The sequence below is a fragment of the Arvicanthis niloticus genome, chromosome 2 (assembly GCF_011762505.2).
Source record: "Arvicanthis niloticus isolate mArvNil1 chromosome 2, mArvNil1.pat.X, whole genome shotgun sequence".
Taxonomy (NCBI): domain Eukaryota; kingdom Metazoa; phylum Chordata; class Mammalia; order Rodentia; family Muridae; genus Arvicanthis; species Arvicanthis niloticus.
The window spans coordinates 79,130,969-79,155,243 of record NC_047659.1 but is presented as its reverse complement, the minus strand read 5'-3'; the positions used below and the strand labels follow the sequence as shown (position 1 = coordinate 79,155,243).

General features: G+C 42.2%; 1 protein-coding gene across 8 annotated transcripts in view; it reads right to left on the bottom strand.

The window, feature by feature from the left end:
• The window catches only part of Mpped2 (metallophosphoesterase domain containing 2), a 183,699-nt gene that overhangs the window by 68,644 nt on the left and 90,780 nt on the right, over nucleotides 1–24,275 (bottom strand). For 7 of the 8 annotated variants that reach the window (XM_076929399.1, XM_076929397.1, XM_034496817.2 and 4 more), the window contains one exon: nucleotides 14,670–14,895. In XM_076929399.1, the coding sequence (XP_076785514.1) occupies nucleotides 14,670–14,895 (226 nt within the window). Of the gene's footprint in view, nucleotides 1–14,669; nucleotides 14,896–23,145; nucleotides 23,242–24,275 lie in introns of all 8 variants that reach the window. The other variant, XM_076929400.1, reaches the window with a different exon arrangement.

The following is a 24,275-nucleotide window of genomic DNA, read 5'->3' as shown; positions in this document are numbered from 1 at the left end:
ATCTTAAGCCCCAGCCAATAAAACAGCCTAGACATTCTGCGTACACACAAAGGAATACAGGATGTCCAAACATAAAGAAGTAGAATCTTTTCAATGTGTTCCCAGGCACATTTTGACATCTCTCTTCCCCCTTTCTGTCTTTATTTTTAAAATGATGACAGGACTACAGTGTGCTTACCTTCCAATTTAGCCCTAAAATAATTACCGGCGTGACAAAAATGAGGCTTTCATTTTTAAATTTTAATCAAGGAAAAGGTCTAGTCAGAAATTGCTTCTGCTAAAATTCTGTACAAGACATAATGTAGCATGTTAACTAACACAACCAATAAATCACACTGAAGCACTTATTAAAGTATCTTACGGGACTAAATTTATCACTGGTGACAAATTTAATTTGAGAATCAGAATCTGCTCCTTGCATACACTTGATGAGGGGGTGCAGTTATTTCCCAAGTAATGAATGCTAAATATACTTGCGATTTTTACTGGAAAAGTCTCTTTCCTAGAGCTTGGGACACTGGGAAAAGCTGCACAGCAGAATTCTTTCGCAGCAGTGCCAGCCTCATCCACATTAGGAGAATTTTTACAACCGGGATAATGAGCATTTTACGAAGCAATTTATAACCATCATTCCGGTTAACCTACCCGGTCTCCACAGGTAGGTCAGTCCTTGTCCCTTGATAATGAAGAAAATTGAGAGACAGAATTTCCCCTGTGTAACAGGTAAAATAATTTTATGCCATGGCAGTGTCCTTTGGCACAAGGGAGGGTGGAGAGAGGAAAGTAAAAAAAAAAAAAAAAAAAAAAATTTACAAACAGCATTGAGTCCTCTTATAAATTACCTAATGCTGTGGTCAAAGGACGATATGTTTGGTTGAAGTATCCAAAGAGAATTACACTTCAAATACACAAAAAAGTATCATTAATAGGTAATTCCTGCCTGACAAAGTATTTCTGGGGGTATAAGCACAATGTCTTATTTTCTGTTCTGGTCAACTCTACAATGCAGTTTATTGTGGATCAGAGTTAGGTCACATCAGTTATATCTCCCACAAACATGTCCCCTTCCTAAAAAGAATCCTGCAGTTCTACAGGAGGATTTTTCTGTTGCGTTTTCAAACTGTTTTCTTCCTTTACAATGCAATCAACATACAAAAACCAAAATCTCACTGCCTGGTTCTGTTTACGGCAGAGCTTGCAGCCTGAACCAGGGCTTGACAAGGAGAACACATTAAGCTCTGAACAAAAGCATCTGAGTCTCCCAGTCGACCTGTTTTGCAGACTGATTAATAGAAACAAGCTCCAAGGACTAATCACAAGTTGAGCCCTGTTTCACAGATTAATAGAACAAAGACATATGAGAGGAGGGGACATTATGGCACCAGAATACAAATAAGCAAAGGTAGGCACACCAGGCTCTCCTCCAGTGAAGTCACATCCTGCAAAGCCAGACTCAGGGTCCCCCTTCCCAGGGTATCACATTTAGGAATGAATTGAAAGGCAAGCCCCCAAAGACGTCTGGCTTTTATTAGTCAGCCTGTGAAGCACCTAGGTTCCTCCTTCCCGAGACTCTGATTTAAAAGGGAAGCACAATTTTGCAGCAGAATGATGCATAGCTCTAGGTGCTTTAAAGGGAAGGCTTCCATTTCAGCAGGGCAAAGCCCAGCACTTGTTGATTAGCACAAACACTTCCAACTCCCCCAGCCTTTGTAATGAGCTGTCCCACAGGTGATTTGTGAGGTGTGTGCCTGAGCACAGGCCAGCAAATGCCCCACACTCTATGAGCAAGCAGAGCAAAAGTCCAAATAACAGTTCATCTCCGAATTACCCAGCGACACACACTTTACACATACAGAATATGGCTTCCCACCCTGCCCCCACTCTGTAAGAACACACAAAATGTTGGGCAAAGTAGAGGAAAAAGGAAAACTGTTCATGACAAACTCCCTGCTGTTCTTGAGGGATGGTGCCTCTGTGCTTTTGACTTCTCTGTTGATATATGCCATTTTTATATAGTTAGAATCCTTCTGTACATTTGGGTAGGTGTGTGGCTTCAAAAACACTCATTGCTAATTAAAAGAAGACAGACTTAATTTGGTTTCTTGATAAGTGATATCGGTTCCTTAATATCCAAACAGCATTCAAGATGGCTCTGTGGTTTGTTTTATTGGAATTGTGAACAGTAACATTGAGAAAAAAAAGTGTCACTGAACACCAAGATGCCTACAGACTTCACAATTTCTATTCTCAATGACTTTCTAAATTTTTCTTCATTATTCAGAGACTTTTAGTTTCTGCAATCAAACCCTTGATAAGCTTTTACATGTTTAACACCTGGCAAAATCTCTGGGAAAATGGAAAAAAAAAAGAAATGAGCATAACATTTATTTCTACACCAAATATGGCCATTAATTTCTATAGAATGATGTCATGTTAACACAGTAAACTGGGATATTTTCCAGAAAATCAAATTACATATGTATATATTTATATAAAAGCCTCAGTAACAGCAATAGCTTTCTCAGGTTCTACAATTATCTGAACACATTTGTACAGACATCCAGCACATTCCAGTTAAAGAAAAAGCAAAGAGCAAAATTCTGGGAAACCACAAAGGTTTGTTCCTATGGTGACACTTGGCACCATTTACTGTTTATTTATTTATTTTTATTGTCATCATCATAATTATTAATAATAAGTAATAGTACTCATTCACCATCTGGAAAGAAAATGGTCTAGAGGAGCATCATTGAAAGCAGCCTGGGGCTTGTGAGATGGCTCAGCAGGTCAAGGGCCTGAGGATGTGAGCGCCATTCCTGGACTCACAGGGTAGGAAAAAAGAATGGACTCCCACAAGTTCTCTGACCTTCACGCAAGTCCTCCCCTACACACAAAATAAAGGAATACAGGAACGTAGAAGCGCTGGAAACAGCTCCGTAGAAGCACAGTCACCACACAGCATTCTGGATGATTACTTTTTTCTTCACCCCACTGTTTTTTCTACTGTGTAAAACAAAGATTTTTTCTGATGCCATTTTCAAGAGTATTTGGTGCAATGTTTTGAATGAGAGACAGGGAATGAAAATTCTCTGGTGATCTTTATTCTGCCTTATCTATGACTCAATTATCCTGACAACAGGGAAAACCAATTCAAAGAGAAACTAGTAAGTATCAATAGTCACAGAACTGCCTTCAGAACTGGTAAGTCTGTGTGGTTTACAAACTAGCCACACCTCTACACACCCACAAGAGGCCACCGGTGTCTCAGACTTTTCACAATAGAAGTCCCATCTCTGCAGAAGGCAATTCCTACAACAAGTAACCTTAAAAAGCACTGGCCCAGATTGTCCCTTGAGTCATGGGCAGCACAGGCAATAAGACTATGGGATGAACGGGGTGAGGCATATCCCTTCACCATTCCCAGGCTCCTCTGAGGCTGCCCGACAAGCAGGCTGCCACACAGAATTCTCCTCTGGTAACCCTGTGTCAATGAGTAGAGTTCAGATTGGACATGAAGCAGACACTCGTGGGCTTTCTCTTTTCACTTTCATTGTTAACCCAACAGTAAGTACCTCCTCTTTCATCTCATTTTAGGAAAGGCTGTACTCGAGCAAGAAGAACAGAGTCTGCAGTTCCAGCTTGAGGGGAGAAGACGCCACAAGTTTGTTTCATTACAGGCAGCACCTGCTGAGCCTGCCACCCTCATTCTCTGAAGCTATCTATGTACCAGCTGTTTAAATGATTTTACAAACAAAACTACAAATGTACTTAAGTGTTGCAAAACAAACTTGTTTCTTCTTAAATGGTAACAAAAGAGAATTCTAATCAAGGAGAAAGCAAGAACAAGAGGTGACTTACAAACCATAAGACTCAGGCCCAGATGGTTTTGCCATCAACACTTTCTGGTCACCTTTTAGTTAACTATTTTTTTTTTTGTACGGAAAAGATAGAAGCAAGAAGAGTTTTTCTACTGATTCCTGATTCCCAATAAAGACAGGGGCCAGGGGCTGGCATAGGCTCAGCGGACAAAGCAGTTGCTGTGCAAGTATGAAGTCTGATTTTGCATCTCCAGATCCCACATAAAAGCGAGGAGGTTTGGTGGCTTCTGTACTCAGGAAGCTGAGACTAGTGATTTAGTGAGCTCGAGGTTCAGCAATAAATAGAGATCGAGGAAGATGCCCAGTCTCTGCTGTGGGACCCATTAGTATGCCCACCAAGGAAGATGTGTGAACTCTTACACATGCAAAACATGTACAGACATGCACCAATACACATGCCTACGTGCACACACATGCACACATATACACACGTACACACACACAAGTGCAAGAACTCAGAAACCCTACCTATAGCCAATAAGTTAGGAGTAGAATTTTTAATTAAAAAATAATATCCTTTTCCCCCTACTGCTTAGTCTGCTGTGATTCTCCTTCTAGAACCATGGTGCTCCCGGCTAACTACCATCACCCCTGAAGCATTGAGAGCCAAGGAGGGAAAATCAGAATACTGTAGGAAGTTGCCTTTAAGATAGGTAAATCCCAGAATTTGAATACAAATAATATTTCAAAGTCAGGGAGGAAACAGTAGTTAGCAGTTCTTTAGCCAGGCAGCAGCTGGCTGCCTCAGTTTTATGTGCACACTTTGCACATAAATATTCAGGATATGGGTAACCAGAATTAGGAAGGCATGAAGAATCAGTGGGTGGGTCTCTGCCTGACTTATCCTTTACAAGCACACTAGTCTTGCTTGGTCTTCAATGTTGATTTACTGTACGTTCCTATGAAATGTTAGCTCTACCTTTTCCATCTGTGATCCGCCTGGTAAACCCATCATGCCTACAGTATCTAAATTAACCAGTTAATATCACCTATTCCTCAGACATTGTCTCAGATTTTTTTCCACCTGGGGATAATCTAACTTAGATCCTAACTTAGATTCATTTCCTGTAATCTGCTCTTATATGTACCAGATGCTTCTCTTCTAATGGCCTGTTCCTCTTTTTGTTGCAGCTGGCATTCATGGCTATTGTTAGTCACAGTAACTGTATTTGTATTTGAACAGATAATCTTTTCTAACATTTGAGCAGTCTTCCATCCTGTCTCAAGTTAACGCAGGTTTTTCGGCTCATCTTGCCTCATCAGTGCAGAATCCACGCACATTCTGCTATCCCAGAGGCTTGCAAATCTGCTACTAGCCTTGGGCGGGAACAGCCCTCACGGTATAGTCCGCACTGAATTTACAGTCACTATCCAACATTACTTTTATCTTTCCTGGGTGAGGACACACTGCTAAGTGTTACTCATACATTGAAAATGATACTCCATTTCCGTGACCTTAAAACTGTCCCATTTGTCTTCATCTAACAGCCATCTAGTCACTCTTCCATGCTTTTGAACCAAATGCAGCCAATATACAGGGTTCCTTTCCTAAATGGCTTCCACTTACCACTTACCCAGACCATAAGCAACTTGTCATGCCAGAGGAAGTAGACAATATTTATTTAAAACCCTCTTCCCCCTCCCGTGTGTGTGTGTGTGTGTGTGTGTGTGTGTGTGTCTGTCTGTCTGTCTGTCTGTTATACTTACACAGGGGTAAACTGTCTGTCTGTCTGTTATACTTACACAGGGGTAAACATTTTGTTGAATTAAATTTCTTATTTATCTCCTTTGACCATACACACACACACACACACACACACACACACACTCAAAATAACACCAGCCACTAGAGAACTAAGAACTCACTGCTGAGGGAACAAAACTATACTTTATCATTTAATGAGTACCAGGAGGTTGACAAACACAATTTCTTATTCATCCCATGAAGACTCCAGGACTGACAAAGAAGAAAAGGCTATGGGACCACAAAGACTGGAGTCTGACTTTCAGAATTTCCTGTCCTTTGTGAAGTGGGGATCACTAGGTGAGTTATTTAACGTCTCTAATGCTCAGTCTTCTAGTTTGTCAAGGTGGAGTGATAATGGCACATCTATAGAGACATGGCCAAGTTTGAACACGTGCTATTCAAAGTACGTTCATGTAAGTGATGCTCCACACCTGACAGTTATTGTTTGCATGCCAATTTGACAAATTCAGTTTACGGCTCAGAGATTAGATGATATGTTTATCAAGGTCTAACTGATAAAACCCAGAAGCATGCTTCCTAGGACAGGCTCCTTTGAAAGCCAGAGCATGCACAAGTTACAGAACTGTCTCCCTCCCTTGTTTGGCAAGTAGACTGGGCATTACCTGCTTATGACTGACATAGGTAGCTAAGTTTTCAGGGTATGGTGTCCTCCTGTTAAGTTCTTTCCAGAAATGTTAGCCTGGGGAACAAATGGTTTAAGTGAAGAGAGAACCAACAAGTAGGGCTTAGCTCAGTTTCAACAAGGTCTTCAAATGGCAGGGATATGTCCTTGAATATGACACAGTTGAACTTGTGTTCTACCAAACTTCTCAAGGGCTTACACACAAACCCTTGAGACTATAAGTGCCAGAAGAGGGAGAAAAGGAGTCCTGTGGTGATCTTATGCAGAGGCAGTGCAGTGGTGTGAAGCTGACAGGGCTGAAAGGGCTGACAACTTTGATGCCTGAAAGGAGGGTCCACCTCACCTTCATTACCATTGGAAACATTAAAGCAACCAGCACAGTTGCCTGGACTGATCTTTGAACGCATCTGAACTACAGAGGAGAGCATAGAGTGATAGGAAGTCTGGCGTGGACTGAGTTTGTTATGGGACCTGAATAGCTTATGAAGGGGTACAATCTGGAAAAAGCCACCCTACATTTATAGTTCAGAGCACAGACTAAGAACTCTCCACCTATCAAATACCTCAAAAATAAATGTTAAAGATCTCCATGCTCTACCATAAAGAATCCAGCCACCAAGCAGGCATCTGTGACTCCTTTGCAATATCCAGAGGATGTTCTGAGTCCACTTGGTCTAGCTTTCCAACAATATCAACTTTCACTGCCCTTCTGGAATGCAACCCTGAAGAAACTTTCTCCAAGGGTACTACTAGCACGTTCTCTTACTACTCATAGCATGGAATGGGGTATCTAAGGCAAGGAAGAATAATACGGCCCATGAAGATGTTGTTCTGTGAAATCCGTAGGGCCTTAAAGTCAAGTCTGTCTGTTCCCTTCCCTTGCTTTTGTGACACCATGCTCACCTAGGGACATACTGAGCTCTCCACACTCCCCATGGTCCCGGAAGGTCCAGACCTGTTCTTGAAGGCTTGGGGCACAGCTTAGAGCTCTGTTTGGTTCCACTTTTCTATTCCATCTCTGGTCTTCTGTTCTATACATTCACAATTCCACCTTTCATTGGAAGCACTTTTGCTTACAACTGCTCTCTCATTGGTGTAACCCTTTGTCTCATCTCTCTGCTTCCACTGAATTGTTTGCTCACTCATTCATTTATTCATTCAATATGGACTGAGTATTCAATAGGTCTGCACTGAGCTAGCCTGGAGTAAGCACAGAGAACAAAGCTGATTGGTCACTGTTATATTTGTGGAGCTTGAAGCCACATTAGAATTCCCTTCTGTCTGCCAGTTGCAACTCTGGATTAGGAGGAGGAGCCTATGACTGTAACATGAAGACTGGAAGGACACCCAGCTGCCCACCAGCTCAGCCAGACCTCAATGATATGGTTCAGGTCTTTCCAGTAGTCCATGTCAACCTGGTCTCCACTGTAATGCATGCCACCAGGCCAGCACTTAAGACATATCCCCAGCCACCCCTACCCTTCTTGCTACAGAGGCTCAAGTTAGAGAGAGAAGGGAAGCTACACGAGATGGGCTTTTGGCTCCTGATCTCTAGTATATGCAGAGCATCCACAAAGCTGAAAGACCAGAATGTCATGCAACATGCTGGGATGAAGATTTTTCTTTTTCAAAACCCCTCATTCTCTGAAGCACAGCATGCAGAAGATACCAGATCATGCCTCTGTTCTCGACTCTTCTATTGCCCTTCTCCATGAACACACTTAGTCCCTTGAGAGTCCCTGAAGAGTAATGTGGCCCTGCTTAATGTCCAGCCTTTTTATGACTAAATGGAAGCAGCCGTGTCCTCAAAGATAAGCAGGAATGGTCACTGCCTGTTCATTCAGCCTGAGGGGTGGATGGATGTCCTTGCTGGACTGTCCCAATGGAAAGGGTTTGGCAAAGGAATTCTGGGTACAGGTTCTATTTCTCATACTGGCTCTGGGACTCTGGGCAAGTCACCTTCTGCCCTAACTTGGACTCTGACCAAAAGCAACAGTGCTGAACAACACCCAGCACATCAGTGCACGGAAATCTTGGGTGTTAGTAACTCTTGTGAGTGACGATGTGATTTTGAGAACGTCTAGGTGGCCCAAATGAGACATCATTTGTATGAACTCTGAGTGAAATACTACCTTCTAAATGTGAGTCTCCGTGCTGTTTGCTGAGTTACTGGTGCAGCCATGTCCAAGCAAAGATTTAAAAGGTGACTGCAACAGAGTTGAAGCCTATCAGAGTGCTACAGATCATTCTTTAGCCCCCTTCCCATAAAGGTTCCAACCAGGAGAGGATACAGAGACAAGATGGTTAGGGCTGCTGGCAGAAAGGTCTGAGTGGGATCCAACATAACAACTGCACAAACTGGCCTTGGAGGTGGTGGTTACTGTGCTGATCTGGCTATCTACGGGAGGTAGGAAGCAAAGCAAAGCCAATCCGTTTTGCTTTGTCCTTTTTTTTTTTTTTTTTTTTTCAAATAAACAAGGCAGTTGTTAAAACCAGAAGTGAACCTGATCCTGTGTGGCTTTAAAGAGCAGTCAGCTGCATTCTGAAGCAAGCAATAAAGTAAACAGAGCCCTGTAACTCTACACCAGGGCAGAAGGGCCATAGGTTTGCGCCTGTGGGCCTGGAGCCAAGCAAAATGAAATGTTAGCCTGGGCCTTTAAAGAGAATCATGTAAAAGCAGAGTGCATATTTGTTTAACATACATACATACACACACACACACACACGCACACGCACACGCACACACACACACACACACATACACACACATACACACGCGCACATGCACACACACACACGCACACGCACACACACACACACCGTTTTTCTGTGCCAATATCTTTTGGAATTCTCTTAACTAAAAGCTGGGGGATCCCTGCAAACACTTCTCGGAACCAACCGTGATTACAATCTGCAAACAGACTTTCCTGCTGAACATGAAGACGTGAGATTTCTCTTTTCCTTCCTTCCTTCCTTCCTTCCTTCCTTCCTTCCTTCCTTCCTTCCTTCCTTCTTTCTTTGCCTAAGTTAATTACAAAGTATGACTTTGAAAATAAACGAGCCCATTGCATCCAGTTCCTGTATCTGAGTTCTATCATGAGTTGCCAATTGGCTTTCTAATCCTCTCAGCAATATCTGCTGTTAATTTGTTCGCTATTTCAAGAACTTGGAGACTGTCAGCAAAATACATGATGCATTACGGAACTTATAATTGGAAATAAAAACATCTGAAGCTTTTCTGACAGCCTAACCATAAAGCCCTGTCGCCCTGATCAGAACAAGACAACACACGCAACCTTGTAGCGATTTGTGTGCAGACACAATTATCGTTGCCGAGGAGTGGAGTCGATACTTAACTCTGGCTTTGAGAATAGCAGAGGAAATTACATCTAAATGAATGAGTGAACTCAATGTGTTTACGATGCCAAATAAAAGGAACAGAGGAGGGAGGGGATCCAGGCTCATGCTTCCTTTGAAAATGAAGGGCAGTGGGCACTCTTTTCCTCTTTTGGCCATTTTAGAACTACCAGGCCTGAGCCTGATCTAATTTTCCTGCTGTAGAAGTTAAGGCACTTCCTCCACAGTTACTAAATCTGACAAATTACACCTGTGTCCATTCTAACGTGAAAAAGGAGCTCTTTGTTCCTGACCCCTTTGATTTGAGAGATCAAATTCCCAGACATAGGAAAGCCCCACTCATGTTCATTAAACACCAGGGGAGGCTGGTTTTGTGCAGGAGAAGTAAGGTGCAGGCTAGCAAGGAACAAGACAACAGCTCTAGTCTGAGCATTCCAGGCTATGGCCAGGGTCTGTCTACTTTTTGCAACAAGGCTTGCTTATTCCTGTAAGTGTGGGTTCGTTCTCTCTCTCTCTCTCTCTCTCTCTCTCTCTCTCTCTCTCTCTCTCTCTCGCTCTCTCTCTCTCTCCTTCTTTCTTTTGCCACAGCATCTTGCTATCATGAGATTGCTAAAAGAAGATCCAGCTGATTTTCACAGAATGTTCTGTGGGAAAGTTCAGCTGAAGCCCGCTTGCATTAAAAGACTGGGAGCACGTTCAGTAACCAAGAATGTCAGTGAAGACGACCTCAAAGTCCGCCTCCCCTTTAGTATCAAACTGACAAGCAATTAGTTACTCCAGGGGCTCATATTTGACAGATTAGAATTTTTTTCTTCTCTCTTTCTTCTTTGTCTTTGGGAAAGATGCTGCAGAGGGCAACCAGAAAGAGGAAATAGAGGTTCATCTTGGAGGCCAAGCGTGAACACTAGGCATGGGGAGCCTGTGATCTTTCAAAGCTGGTCCAGCTGCCTGATGACACAATCCTTCTCTTCTGTCTCCCAAATGGGACAAAAGGAAATGATGGCAGAAGTTAAGAAAATCCTACGAGAGAATTATCTAAAGCACATGTCTGATTGCTTTCCTTTAGGTTGATGGAAGGAGTTGGTGAAGAAATTTAGATAGAATGCAGAAAACTGTTCTTGTCAAGTTCCCCCTGAGGCCAAAAGAGCCCTGAAAAACTCATCTACACTTGCCATCCTTTCAAGGAGTCCTGCTCCTTCCAGACTATCATCGGCTTTACAACCTCTGCTGTTTGGAACACTAAATTTTCTCAGACCCATCCAATCCCATCCTAAGATTCTTCGTTGGAGATGTAGTAAGTGGCATGGCACATTGCAGTTGGAAATATACAGGAATGCTGAGATGTGTTGCAAGCTATTTTCTGTATATAAATTCCTGGTAGGCTGTAAACCAGGAAGAAACAATATTCTCTCTAGTCTCTGGGGAGCTTTCAGCTGTGTCACAGTTATAAGCACACAATGAAGGCAGATGAATACTCTTTTTCTGAAGTTGAATTATCTAACAATCACTTTATTTTATCTTATGGGGAAGGTGATGCCGCAGAACAAGATGCGAGGGCCTTGTGCACACTAAGTACATCTTCAAAAAAATCATCTACACTCCATCTTTATACTTTTAAAATTCAAGAGTTAGAGCAATTTCCTTGGTCTGATGGCATCCGCTTTTCTGAAACCCATAGATGGCAGGACAGAAACAGCTAGGATAAAAGTTCTTGTTTTGATTTTTACTTTCAAACGAAAACCACTAACAGTATTATCAATTCATAGCTGAACGTTTCCTCTAGAAAATTTGCTGGAAATTTTGGAAGTCCAAATTAAGTAGTTTCTACTATTTTGGAATATCTATTGAGCTACTGAGGAGGCTTTTACCTGTGGGAAAATCTCAGAGATACAGTAACAATGATAAAACCTTAACTCCTGAAATGAGAAAAGAACTAGCTATGATGTAATTTCCCTCAAATTTTGTTCTTATGCAAAATTTTAATAGTAAAAGAGGTTAAAAAATGTGTAAAGCATTAAAATAACCATGTCTACTAATATGTATTATCTTTCAAGATTCTAGCTTTGGTGCACATTTATATGGTTAAAGTATGAAAGCGCTAGATCAGACATCTTTTCTTCTGTTTCATATACTAAACTGAGAAGACACAGGCCTCATCTAGTATCATCCAATCAGCAGAGGCTGAACCAAGGTCAGAACACACCCCTCTGACTCCTGGTGTAGTCTCCAGTAGAGTTGACAGAAAGGACCAATACTCCATTGCTCATGGTGACAGCTACACTTCTCAAATACTAAGTCTTGGGTTGGGGGGTCTTTGCTATGCTCTGAGTATATAAAGTTCATGTTATGAGGAACGTGATACTGTAAAGATGAAAAAAAACAAAAAACAAAAAACAAAAAAAACCCCAGAGGAATGAGGAGGTTAAAACCAAACAAAACAAAGACAAATGAACTCATCTGAAGTCCCAGGGACGGTGTGGTAGAAATGGACACATGGTCCTCACCACACAGAAAAGCTCAGGCAGAAATCTCCGAGATTGTTCAATAGCCCTGGAAATACCCATTTAAACAGAACATTTTCATTAGTGACATTCAAACAATTGATTTCTCAGGAGAATAGGGTGAAATGAAAATCTCCCTTTCGCCAGTATCCGATTCTTGATCAAAAACCAAAGTACCAATAACCTCAGAGAGTGGGACAAATCCCTCTTTCACATGTCCCAAATTCTACCTACAGATTCTCTTCTTTGTAAAGAAGTTTTCAGCAGGAACAAGGGGTCAATTTTTTTTTTTTTTTAAATCTCAATACACACTACAAGGAACTATCTCAGGACAACATTTCAAGGCACAATAATTTTGCTTCGTTTCTGACTTACAATTACCTTCTCTAATACTGAATTATTAAAAATTTTTAAATGATTTTTAAAAATTGTAAATGATAGTAATCTAGTTCTCATATAAACTTTGTATGCAACATGAACCAACCACCTTGACCGGGTCATATCCCACCATATCCCATACTTCATTTACCAATTTGTTTTCATATCTTGAGGTACTTTAAGGTCTGGCTTGAGATCCTAACCATTACCTCACACATCACAGCTATAATTTTATTTAGCTTGTTCTACCCTAAGCAGATTCATGGGGGATACTTTTTCTATTTCTCTGTCATTGTTTCAGAGATTAGCAATCTGGGATCTTTGAAAGCACTGATTATTTGTAAACAACCCAATGTCCTGTGCCTTTTGTAGATTGTTCAAAAATACTAGACATGGTTGAAGAAATGATTTTAACCAGCACATCAAGTTTCTCTGACAATCAGAGGTCATTCTTCAATATTAAATTTTATTAAGAATTGGACCAGGAAGTGGGAAAAGCTCACATTCTGCTCCATATCCAGAACTACTGATAAGAACACCCTGTTTCACACTGAGATCATTTTTTTTTCTGATCACAGCTAAGCAGGAGTCATGTCAGCTATTTATCTTATTACCTTCCCATGCATAAAAATAAATGTATGAATTTTAATAGAGTCAAATTTAAACTGGACCTGCAAATTACAACCACTAATTATCACATTACCACCAGCACTTCCATCTCTGCTCAGCCCCTTGGCCACACTATTTTCCCTGGAGTTGGGCACAATGACAGGTAGTAAGACTACCACTCCTTGCCTATGGTTTCCTAAGCAGTCTTTAAACTTCCATGCCTCAGTTTGCTTACTTGCTAAATGAAAATTACACTAGTACCTAAATCCTTCAGGCAGATTAAAGACTAAATTAGACAACTGATCCAAAATCGGACTTAGAACAGTGCCTATTTATGGTAGTTAATAAGGAGCTCACAGTCATTGTCAGGCTGAAGTGCAACAAAATGTACTTCTCACACCCCCTGTAAGTTATGAATTCCAATGAGTCAGGGGAAAAAGATTTGATAGACAATGGGAGTCTGCTCTGCCACTCTTGCAGCTCTGGCCTAGCTTGTAGCAAAGGTCTTGGGTTTTTTTTTTCCAGGAGGGATGGGGAGGATTTAGTTGGTCTACTCAAGGCTCACAGATAGTCTTGGAATTGTCTGATACAGATAATCTCCAGTCAAACATTCTCATTTCAGAGATGAAAACATTGGTCTGGGCTAAGTGACTTGCTCAAGTCCACCCACTAATTATCACACTACCACCAGCAGCACTTCCATCTCTACTCAACCCCTTGGCCACACTATTTTCCCTCGAGTTGGGCACAATGGCAGGTGGTAAAGCCAAGAGTACGAAAATGATAAATGTTATTGTAAGCCAACTACCAGGCCCTCTTCTAAATCCATTCCATGTGCCACCTACATAATCCTTCAACGACCAGATAAAAGGTACTATTTATTTTCACCATTTGAAAGGTACAAAATCTAAGGTTCGGGAACACGGAGTAACTTCTTTAAAACCTGGCCATGAGAACCAAGATCCAGAGTCCCACTGTGAAGCCCCTAGGATGTATTCCAGAGCACAGTTCTAGACTTCTACTACTGGGCTGTCAATCAACACCCTCCACTTGCTTGACCATCTGTCTCACCTGGAAAGCCTTTATAAAAACACAGATTTCTGGGGTTTCTCTGAGACAGTCAAATCAGGGATGTCTTTGAGAACCAGTCAGTCTGATGTGTTAGAGACTTGAGAAAGCTTGAGCTCTATGTGAGGCATTTCACGACTGCTTCCATACCACCGAAAGGGGAAATACTCTCTTGGAATGTTCAGAGTAGCTAAATCTGGCAAGAGTAACAGATCAATCTTTCACTAGTCTTCCTATGTTTGCACAGACCCATGGAGAGCCCCAGTCATATAACTACCTACATGTCTACTAAAGCTTGAGTTTCATTCTTGTCACCTAAAGGAGTCTGTTTGATGATGAAAATCACCAACATTGTGATTTACAGTGGACCAGATGATGTGCTTGGTTGGCTATGAACCAACAGCCTTTCCTTCCACCCCAGTCATTCTCATGGAAAGCAGCTAAGTCCCAACTTGAAAACAGAGAAAACCTGTTGAATGAGCACTTACCAGGGTGCACCGTATATCCTGAATCCCTTCACGGTTACCTCTGAATCTTGCAAGTAAATACTGTTTGTCAGGAGGGACTGAACATTGTCAAAGTCCTCTGGTTTCAATTTGGACACAGAAGGGAAACGGTAGTAGTCCTGTTTAACGAGGTCTGCCATGAATTCCTTATCAAATGTCAGTTCATGATTCCCGGCAATCACAATTTTATATTCATATGGCAGGTTTCCTGTAATAACAAGAAGGAGAGAAAAAAAAAAGTACCAATTAGCACATTCATTTCCCATCACAAGATACAACCGCCAAGACTGTGATTAGCAGACAGCTCACTCGAATGAAATACTCACACATTTTCTTCTATTTCCACGTAAACCAAAATTCATGGCTACTCTTTTATGCTACCACCAAAAAGGGAAATAACCCGGAAGTAGGAAGCTATACGAAACTAAACAGCTGCTGAGAAGGCCTTAAGCTTTCCAGCTACATTTCTTTCTAGACTTTACAGATCCACCGTGATGACTCTATACACAATTATCCAGTTTTTGTTTTGTGTAAAGATTGACCATGATCCTAAAGAGAAAGCTTGGATTCAGTCTGGTTCTCAATAAATTAAGACAACCAACTATTTTTAACAGCATGCATACATGCTAGATTTTTAGTACACCCTTCAACAAAGCATTCAGCAGTGCATCCTAAATCCAGATAAGGAAGCTACAATGCCAGGCTGCACCTCTAGCTTTACATTTAACTCTGGCTTCTGAGTAAACAGAACATTATTAAGGGCCGGTGATTGGAAGGCCAACTTTCCTCCCATTAAGATGGGAGAAGAAACTGTAAAGCTTAACCCCCCTTTAATATTGATGCTATGGAAATGTGACTTCTCGGTGTGCTTGGTATGCAAAAGTTTCCCGATCGAAATGAGATAATTCTGGGAAGAAGAATGAAAGCTAGAAAGGAAAACCCAAACACCAGACTTCTGCATAGATTTATATTCTTTGAATAAAGTACAGGTCATACATATTAATAACTCACTGTGATGCTATAACAACCAAATTTCCAAGGGGAGACGAAGCCGAAGCCGGGCAGCCATCCCCATCCTCAAGATTAATCCCTTCCCTGCTCTGTCGTTGCAACCCATCCCTCAAACCTCGCCGATGGGCTATTGCTCATTTTATTTTATTTTGGGGCAAAAATAAGGGTGGGATGGAGGCACGTATAATTCCACCTTGTTGAGACTCCTGGGTCCAGTGCAAAATTAATGTTGCCTGCCAATCTGGGAAGAATTAAGGTTATCCTGAGCAGGAAAGAGAATACTCTTGTAAGAATTGATCCTTACTAGCAAGCCAGAGCTGATGATTTAATTAAGGAAGCTTTAGTGGGAAGAGACTTTTTATTGAGAATGGTAGTAACTTCTGCCATTGGCACTTGGATTTCAGCAGAGCAATCTATAAAGACTGCACTGGAGAGTTTCCACCATGCCAGCAGCCTGAAGCACATGCAGCTGCTAGCACAAGTGTTTTTCTGAGACAGTGGTGGGGTTTTATAACATTGTAATATTTCCTCAGCTCTTGATTTTCAGTTTCTAAGGGTAATAAAATCACATATATAGCGTGTGCTGTAACGGGAAGGCTCTAGAGAAGGCGAAAGCAACGGTAAAAAATGGTTCTGTGGAGTAAGGGAATCAGAAACACTGAGGCCAAAAGTCAAGAGATACCTGATGGCCTGCACACACCTGTGTGTGACATGCCTCTGGCCTCAGTTATTTGCAGGGCTGTGAGGAAGAGTGCAGTAGAAGCAGAAAGCCATTCTCAAAGGCACGCTTATGCAAGTTGGGCAATTAGGAGCGTGATGTGTGTTGCAAATGCCTTAGAATGGTGCTGCTATTTTGCAGGACTCCTGCACTTGAAGCACAGATGAAAGATGAATTAACAAGGCCTCAAATTCCCTGCACTGTTCCTGCTGATATAGTGAGGCTGTTGCAGACTGTGGTTAGATTATGCATCCACAGACTCGTCTGGGTTCCTCAAGTAAGAACAGGCTAAAAAGGCTTTCCTGAGCAGCAATGTGTCCTGAGGCAGGTCCTGCCAGAGTGGGCTTTGGCTACTGGTTCACATCACACTGTGGCCATCGATCTCCTCTGTTGGTGATGCTGAATGCATTGGAAACTCATTCAGTAGACGCTGCTGCTGTTGCACTATTTCTCACTATTTCCTCCTTTTAGATTTTTGGTTCAGAAGGGTTGAGTCTGAGACACTGGGCAATCGAAGTACTCCCCCCTACCCCCTTTAGCTCTTCAAAACAAACAAACAAGAAATAAAAGGTGAAAACTTCTGCGAAGTAAAGCCTCCTCAGGAAAACAAGCATCCTCTGTGTCTTTTAAATCAGATTTCAGGGACTCCGCTAGAGACGGAGCCACCAAAATGAACAGCCACAGGAGCGGTGATGATATTTACACGCCGCCAACAGACTCATCTCTCTCTGAGAATCCAATAGCAGTTTCCAAGTTCCGCCCTGGGTTACCTATGTTATGAGATTGTCTGACAGATTTTCTTTTTTGCTGAGCTGACCTTTCATCTATAATCTGCCAACCTTTCTGTTTTATATGAAAAGTGTAAGCAGGTCGGCTGACAAATCTCCTGTTACTTGATGGCATTTTCTTTCTTTCTTTCTTTTTTTTTTCCACAAGACTAGATTAATTTGGAAGGCTCCACAGTCAAGCTTCAAGCTTCTTGGTATTCAAATAGCATCACTTTCAAATTGTCAGACAAAGAGGTGCCTGCCTTTATCCATTTTATTCAGATCAGGCCATCTAGGCCGACCCACTTGAATAAAAAGCGAGGCCATATTCTGCTTTCCTAACGCGGAAGAAATCCTTGTTCTGTGGGACCCGAAGAGCTAACTAGTGAAATTAGACAGCGTGTCCTGGGAACGACAGACAGGATTATTCTAGGTGCAATGAAGAGGGATTTTTGATAAAATGTTAAGTAGTGTGTATATTGTCTTAAATGCACAGTTGAAAAGTTAATGTTAATATGGTCTGTAGCATTTTCATGTATATATTAATAAAATATATGTAATATACACAAGCACGCAATATGTTCATATATGTGTAACTGTACATACACATGTAATAAAATATATATGTTATGGTCAGAACACATTTGAATAAACAACAGCAGAGGTCAATTAGACGTATAGCAACACTGCTACATAAGTAGTGAATGAATGAATGAATGTATGAGTGAAATATGGGATCTCAGCCATCAGTTGGGAGTATAGCTTCAGATAATCAATAGTGGATTGATAAGCAAGCAGAGACAGCATGTTGTGTCCCATTATTGAGATCCAAGGCTGAGTGTGTTAGCTCAGGCCTGCAATGTCAGCATCCAGGACACAGTACTGGGCCAACCTAAGCTACAGAGTGTAACTCTGTCCTCCAAAAAAAACCCAGAGAGTGATGACAGGAAGGCTGACTGCCCCGCCTGGCTGCTACACTGCTATCCTCCAAAGCAGACACTGTGAAATTTGTCTGTTTCTCTTCAGTTCTCAGGATGGTCAACTACATGGACAAAGGAGGAGAAAGAAAGGGCCTCTTTGCTCCCCAGTCTTCACTTTCCCATTATTCTATCTTGGTTACAACTTATATTTCTAACAACTGGACTTTTTCTCATTTGTTTGCTTTGTTTTTGTTGTTTTTGCAGACAGGTCTTCTCTGTGTAGACATTGCTATTCTGGAACTCAGTCTGTAGACCACGCTGGCCTCGAACTCAGACATCCAAGTGCCTCTGCCTCCCAAGTGTTGGGATTAAAGTCACGTACCACCACCGCCCGGCAACAACTGGACTCTTAATTAAACTCCTCCTGTATCTACGAACATGTTGCTTTGGTCCTCTCTCTTGGGCATCCGTTCTTTATTTATGGAATCTTCTTTTGTTGTGAGTTTATATTTACCCATCCCAATTAAGTAAGAATAGGAGACCATTGGCACATAAGCAGGTATGCCTGCTGCAAACATGATCCTAAGTGGATCAAGATGCTTCAGCATTTTGCTTTGAAACTTCTGGAAGGAGTCCAGATATGATAAATTCAACCTACAGATATGTTAAGTTTAGTTCTTAACTGAATTTTACTTTTAAAAGATGAACTAACATGTAGAAAGCAGAAGATATCACACACACGCACATGTATACGCACACACACACGATTTCAGGGCTTCCTACCCTCTCCTGGAAAATCAGAAAATCCAGCAATGCTCAGAAATTCTGCCAAGCTTCTTGCTCTCACTGCTGCGTCTGCTTGCCCCACATTGGCTCTGCCTGACGGGCCACTATAGTTTTATACTGAGTAACACACAACCCAAGGAATTCTGGTTTCTGTTTTTATTATCCTCCAAAAGCTTTTCCGGGATATCACTAATAGCTGACTGAGGGACAAAGCAAAGCTTCTTCTCAATTCTCTCCTGAGCTGGTCTGACTACAGCGACTATGCTGTCTCTGCAAATACCCACCCTTTTGGTTGTTGATGCTGTGCTCTCTAGACTCCCTTCTCTCATGTTAAGCATCACCCCCTCTCTTCCTCAGATGTCTTTGTACCCTAACTTATGACACCCTCTTTGCCCTCCTCCCATCTTCAGATATTATGTAGTGCTGTCTTGCCATGCTTTTCAAATTTCTATTCTTAAGGCTCAGTTTTAAGCCAGTACTACATGAACTGCAGAGGAGCATGGGGGTAAGAGTGGGGACTCCCGCAGGCCCCACTGTGCACTAGCTGTATGACTTTGAACAGAGGTCCTCTGCTCTCAGGCTGATGATGGCAACAGCCACATGAAGGACAGCTTTAGAAGCATATGCATGTCAGTGAAAACATGGTTACGCCTGCTGTTCCAGTGTTTAGTGTTGCTTTCTCTCTGTGACTCATCTCCCTATTGACTAAAGACATGTATCGTGCCCACGGGTCCTCGTTTGACTCAAAGAACTCAGTCCAATACTTCCCAATGATAAATACACAATTTATATTTGCTTAATGATACAATTGATGAGCTTCTCCAAGGGTTTCCAGAAGTTTCTGAGACTCCAGAAACTGGGTTTGGCATACTAGGCTATGAAAAAAAATGTAACTCTCTGTCATATTTTCATCCAGGTTTAAGTTTTTATAAAGTGCCCTATTGTGTGGCATCTGTCCTGGCCAGCTAAGTTCCAGCCCATGCCTTTCAAACTATACTTTCATTAAACATAAGTAGGAAAAAGTAATATAACCTATAAGTAATATAAATAATATGACTCGTAAGTTTCAGTGAGACTAAACAGGATCCTGAACAATTTTGGATGCTCCATTCATTCTAATGCCTGTTAGCTATGCTGTGCTGTGCTGTGCTGTGCTGTGCTGTGCTGTGCTGTGCTGTGCTGTGCTGCTGCTGCTGCCGCCACTACTGGAAGCTACCCCTCCCAACTGCCATCCAAAAAGCCATTACTCATCCATAGATCAGATCCCTCCCTGATGCCACACATAACCGTTACTCTCGAAGAATCTCAACAGAAAATGGAAACGAAACCTCTGAAAACTATTGCAGAATCTGGAAATGATCCAATATACCTGTAAGTAGTATGAGTGTTATTAGAACCAATAAGGCCATTGCGTCTCAGGATAAAGAGAGGAAGCTCAGGAAGCCTTTAGCTAGTGCCCAGTGGTAAGGCAGACCGTCCCATCCCTGAGGTCATCCTAACCCTGCGCTAACACGCCACTTCTCTGCTTCTCTTGTCTAGAAGCCCATCTCTTAGGCTTTCATTCACAAAGAAGTAAAATAGAGGATATCCAGATTCCACTCCTCTTATCAGCTTTTACTCCCTTGAAATGTCTCTGATTTCCTTCTAGAGCCTGCTGAGTGGGTGCTCTTTCTGTGGGTACATAGCAAAGAACAAAGTAACAGCAGCATCAGTACAGGTGAATATCTTCAACTATGTGTACCACAGGTCTAAGTCCTCACTGTAAAGTAAACAAAGGAACCTGCCCCTGCTCACAGCATCCCAGACGCAAGTGGCTCCAACTATTTACAGCACAGAGGCAGGAGAGTGTTCCAGGGTAGGCTGGCATACTGGTCTAAGGTCTCCCGAGAGCTGCAGCAAGATGCTGGAGAAGAGCACAGGGCTGAGGGGAGGAACTTGCTCCCAGGTTCACCAGAACAGCTCTGTGCTCTTTGAATTTGCTATATGAATTAAAATAACATTTGGGAAAAAAGGCTAATTAAAAATGATTTAAAATGTAAAAACCAAGAACAAAATTCACCCAAGTCCATCCTATGGATATAGAAACCCAGTACTAGAGAGATGTCGCTCTTTGCCATGCGGGTCCCACCCCCATTGGTAACCCAAGTGGGATTAGAATCTAGATTCTAAAATTTTATCAGACAAAGCCCACTTTCTTAGACCCTGACAATGCCTGGCTAAGGTTCCTCTGTCAAGAGAATTCCTGTGCCACTTGTCTACATATGGTGATCTATTTGCTAGTTCCAATCCTTATGTCCCTTTTCATTTGTACCACGAGACAGAATTCTCCATTCTAGATGCTTCTCCAGCTACATCATGGGCTTCTCCTGAATGAGACATGAGGGGCAACATCAGCCTTATGCTATGACAACACATATCTTGGCTCACTTAAGACATTCCCTAAATTCAACTGCAGCTGCTGGTGTCATTATTTTTTGCCCACTACTTTGCAGGAGAGTATGGGAGCCTCCTTTAGGAAAGGAAGCTCAACTTAATGTAAGGCCCCAGAATTTAGAAATTCATTGGCTGTATAAGAAGTAGATCAAAGCTTGGACAAGAGACAGGAAGTCTAAGGTAATAAACTCAAACACCTCTAGGGGCCAGAGAGGGATGGGACAATCCTGTGATCTGAGGTAGCTAGAAAATTAACAGAGAGTAGTCAGACGTGGGGCACTGGTGCGTCCTTGTTAAATGATCACATACAGGAGCTGTTCTGGATAAATAAGATTCCTGGGATAGCTTGCTCCACTCCTTCAATAAAAATTAATGTGCCTCAAAATTAAGTATCATATAGCTGCAGCCCATTTTTCTGCTATAAATCATTATGGAAGGTATTCCAACAATTCACTTTTCCAGGGCATCTGCCTTCCACATGGGATTGCCTGACACTTTTCATTCCTCCTGAGTAAAAATTATGGGAAATGGGGGCAACCAAAATGGCTCATTAGTTTGTGGCTAATGACAAAACTACCTTCCCCATGGCCTATATTTTAAATCGAGGAACTGGTAAATAAGGCTAATCGATTGTGATATCTTATTTTCATCAGCTAAAGCTACAGGAAAACCCTAGCACACAGCACAGGAAGAACGCATCCAAAGCCAACGTAGCCACGTCTCTCGCTTTCATCGGTAAAAGAAAGTCTAGTTCAGAAGCAGATTTTAAGGCCTCCAGTTCCTATGTTCGCTCCCCTCCATTCTCCTGAGTTAGAGATTCTGAAAATGTGTAAAGGAACCAAGGCTATTGTCCTCATAAGACTGGTAGTACACAACACTCACTCAGTAGCAAGAAGAGAAGAAACAGAGGCAGAATCAGAACAGGAGACTATGCTCTGGCTCCCAGGTGCTCAGGAAAATCCGAGTCACAAGCACAGCCTTCCGACTCACCTTCTGCTCTAATGTGCTGGATAGCAACCTCACTTTGTAGGACCACAATGAGTTAATATTAAGTACACTACGATGATCACTGATTCATTTCTAAACAAAAGAAGAGACATAGATTGACTGCAATTCAGGAATTCGCACTCCTGAAACCTTTGGTCCTCCTGGAGCAGAGGCAGATGTTTTAGAACACCAGTCCAACACACCAGCAGTGTAAGGGAACCCTGTGATACCCAGAAGACAGATAAAAGGACCTTTTCCCTGCTTAAAAGTATTATTATATTTTTAATACGGTGATTCCAGGGGGAACCGCAGAAAATATTCAAAGTCCTGAAGACAATTCTGCTGAGGAATGAGTAAGAAAAACTGAAGCCAGAAAACTGACCAAGCAGAACATTCTGCAGGAAGATGAAAGGTGGGAAAAAAATAACCTGAGAGGCTAGGAGAATAGAAGAAATGAGGATCAGGGACTGCCTGAGGAGACCTTTCTTCTCAGTTTCTCACTTGGTGATCACTGGGTGAAGATTTCAAAGAAGGCTTGGTCCAGCCTGGAGAGAGAAGACAGCACTCTTAGCTATAAAAAGGCCGAGGCCACCATTTGCTGTGACACCTCTTGTGCCTAGGAAAGATTGGGGCACATGGTACCCACTGCCTACACATTAAGTGAATGCACAGACCTCCAGGAATCCCTCTTGGCTCCACATTTGCACTCAGTAGCCTCAGCTGCAAAACCACCAGAAACATTCAGTCAGGGCAAGCTCTGTCTCTGACCTCAGTCTGTCCCCCGTCAGGCTCCATTAATTTCCACAAGTCCTGACAGCTCTCACATTAATACTCACTTGCTGATGGAGCCACACAGCGGGTTCAGACTGCTACCTTCTCCTCTGAAACTCATGCATTAGGGTTTCTTCCATGCTTGCAATGGGAAACCAAGTCTAAGAAATATTAAACACAGAAAACTAGATTACAATAATGTCAGGGCCGAGCCAGAATCCCAGGAGAATGGAGGAATGCAGAGTGCAGGCCTGACAGTCCACTGCAGGATTGATGGGGAGAGTACAAAGGCAGCAGAGAAAGCCCTTCACCTTCTCCAGCCTCCTTCATAATGAGACTGCTAAGGTTCCAGAGATGGCACAAGCACTGTTTCACAAAAAGGAGACAAAAGTCTACTCCATCACCCTACTGTCCCAAGATGCCCTCTTGACCTGAACAGTCACCAATTCACCAACAATGAGTGACGTAACAGAAGTGTAAAACTATGAGAGTGCAGCCATTAGTGCTCTCTATCTTTAGACACCATGAAGACATCTCAGAGATGTTGTCATCCCCCAGCAATTTCTTGTTTATATACATTCCCATATCAACCATAACGGTGCTACAATATAACTTACAGCGAGCATGCACACGTACATAAGCCTGTTTATGCGCACATGTGTGTGCATACACACAAACACACTATCCACACTCATATGTATATACAGACACCATTAGATAATATACATAATGACTGATGCCTCCTTGTTCTCAAGTGAGTAATATCTCTAAGTTGCCACCCAGACCAACATGCTGTGTGTTCCACGTGAGGCTATTGTAGTATCTGTCTGTGGTGCTATTTGTCTGATTGAAGATCACTCAGTCATATGGGCACCGTCTGTCTGAACAACAGCAGTCAATGGCAGTGTATCCCATTGTTAATTTTCTCCAGCCTTTTCCTTACAGACAGGGGCTTTGGCTTGTTTAGAACAATTTGGAACAACATGCGCCAAAGTGGATCTGAATGGACTATCTTCTAAAAACACTTCAAACTATCTCCTTCCATGACAGAAAGATGGATCCAAATCAGGGTTTTGTGAGACAGCACCAAGACATATTGGTAAAGACATTGTTAAGTGTCTTATCAGTGTGTAGGTTTCTATCCCTGCAGAGGGTGGGAGAACATGAAGGCTAGGCATGGAGGAAAGAGAGCTGG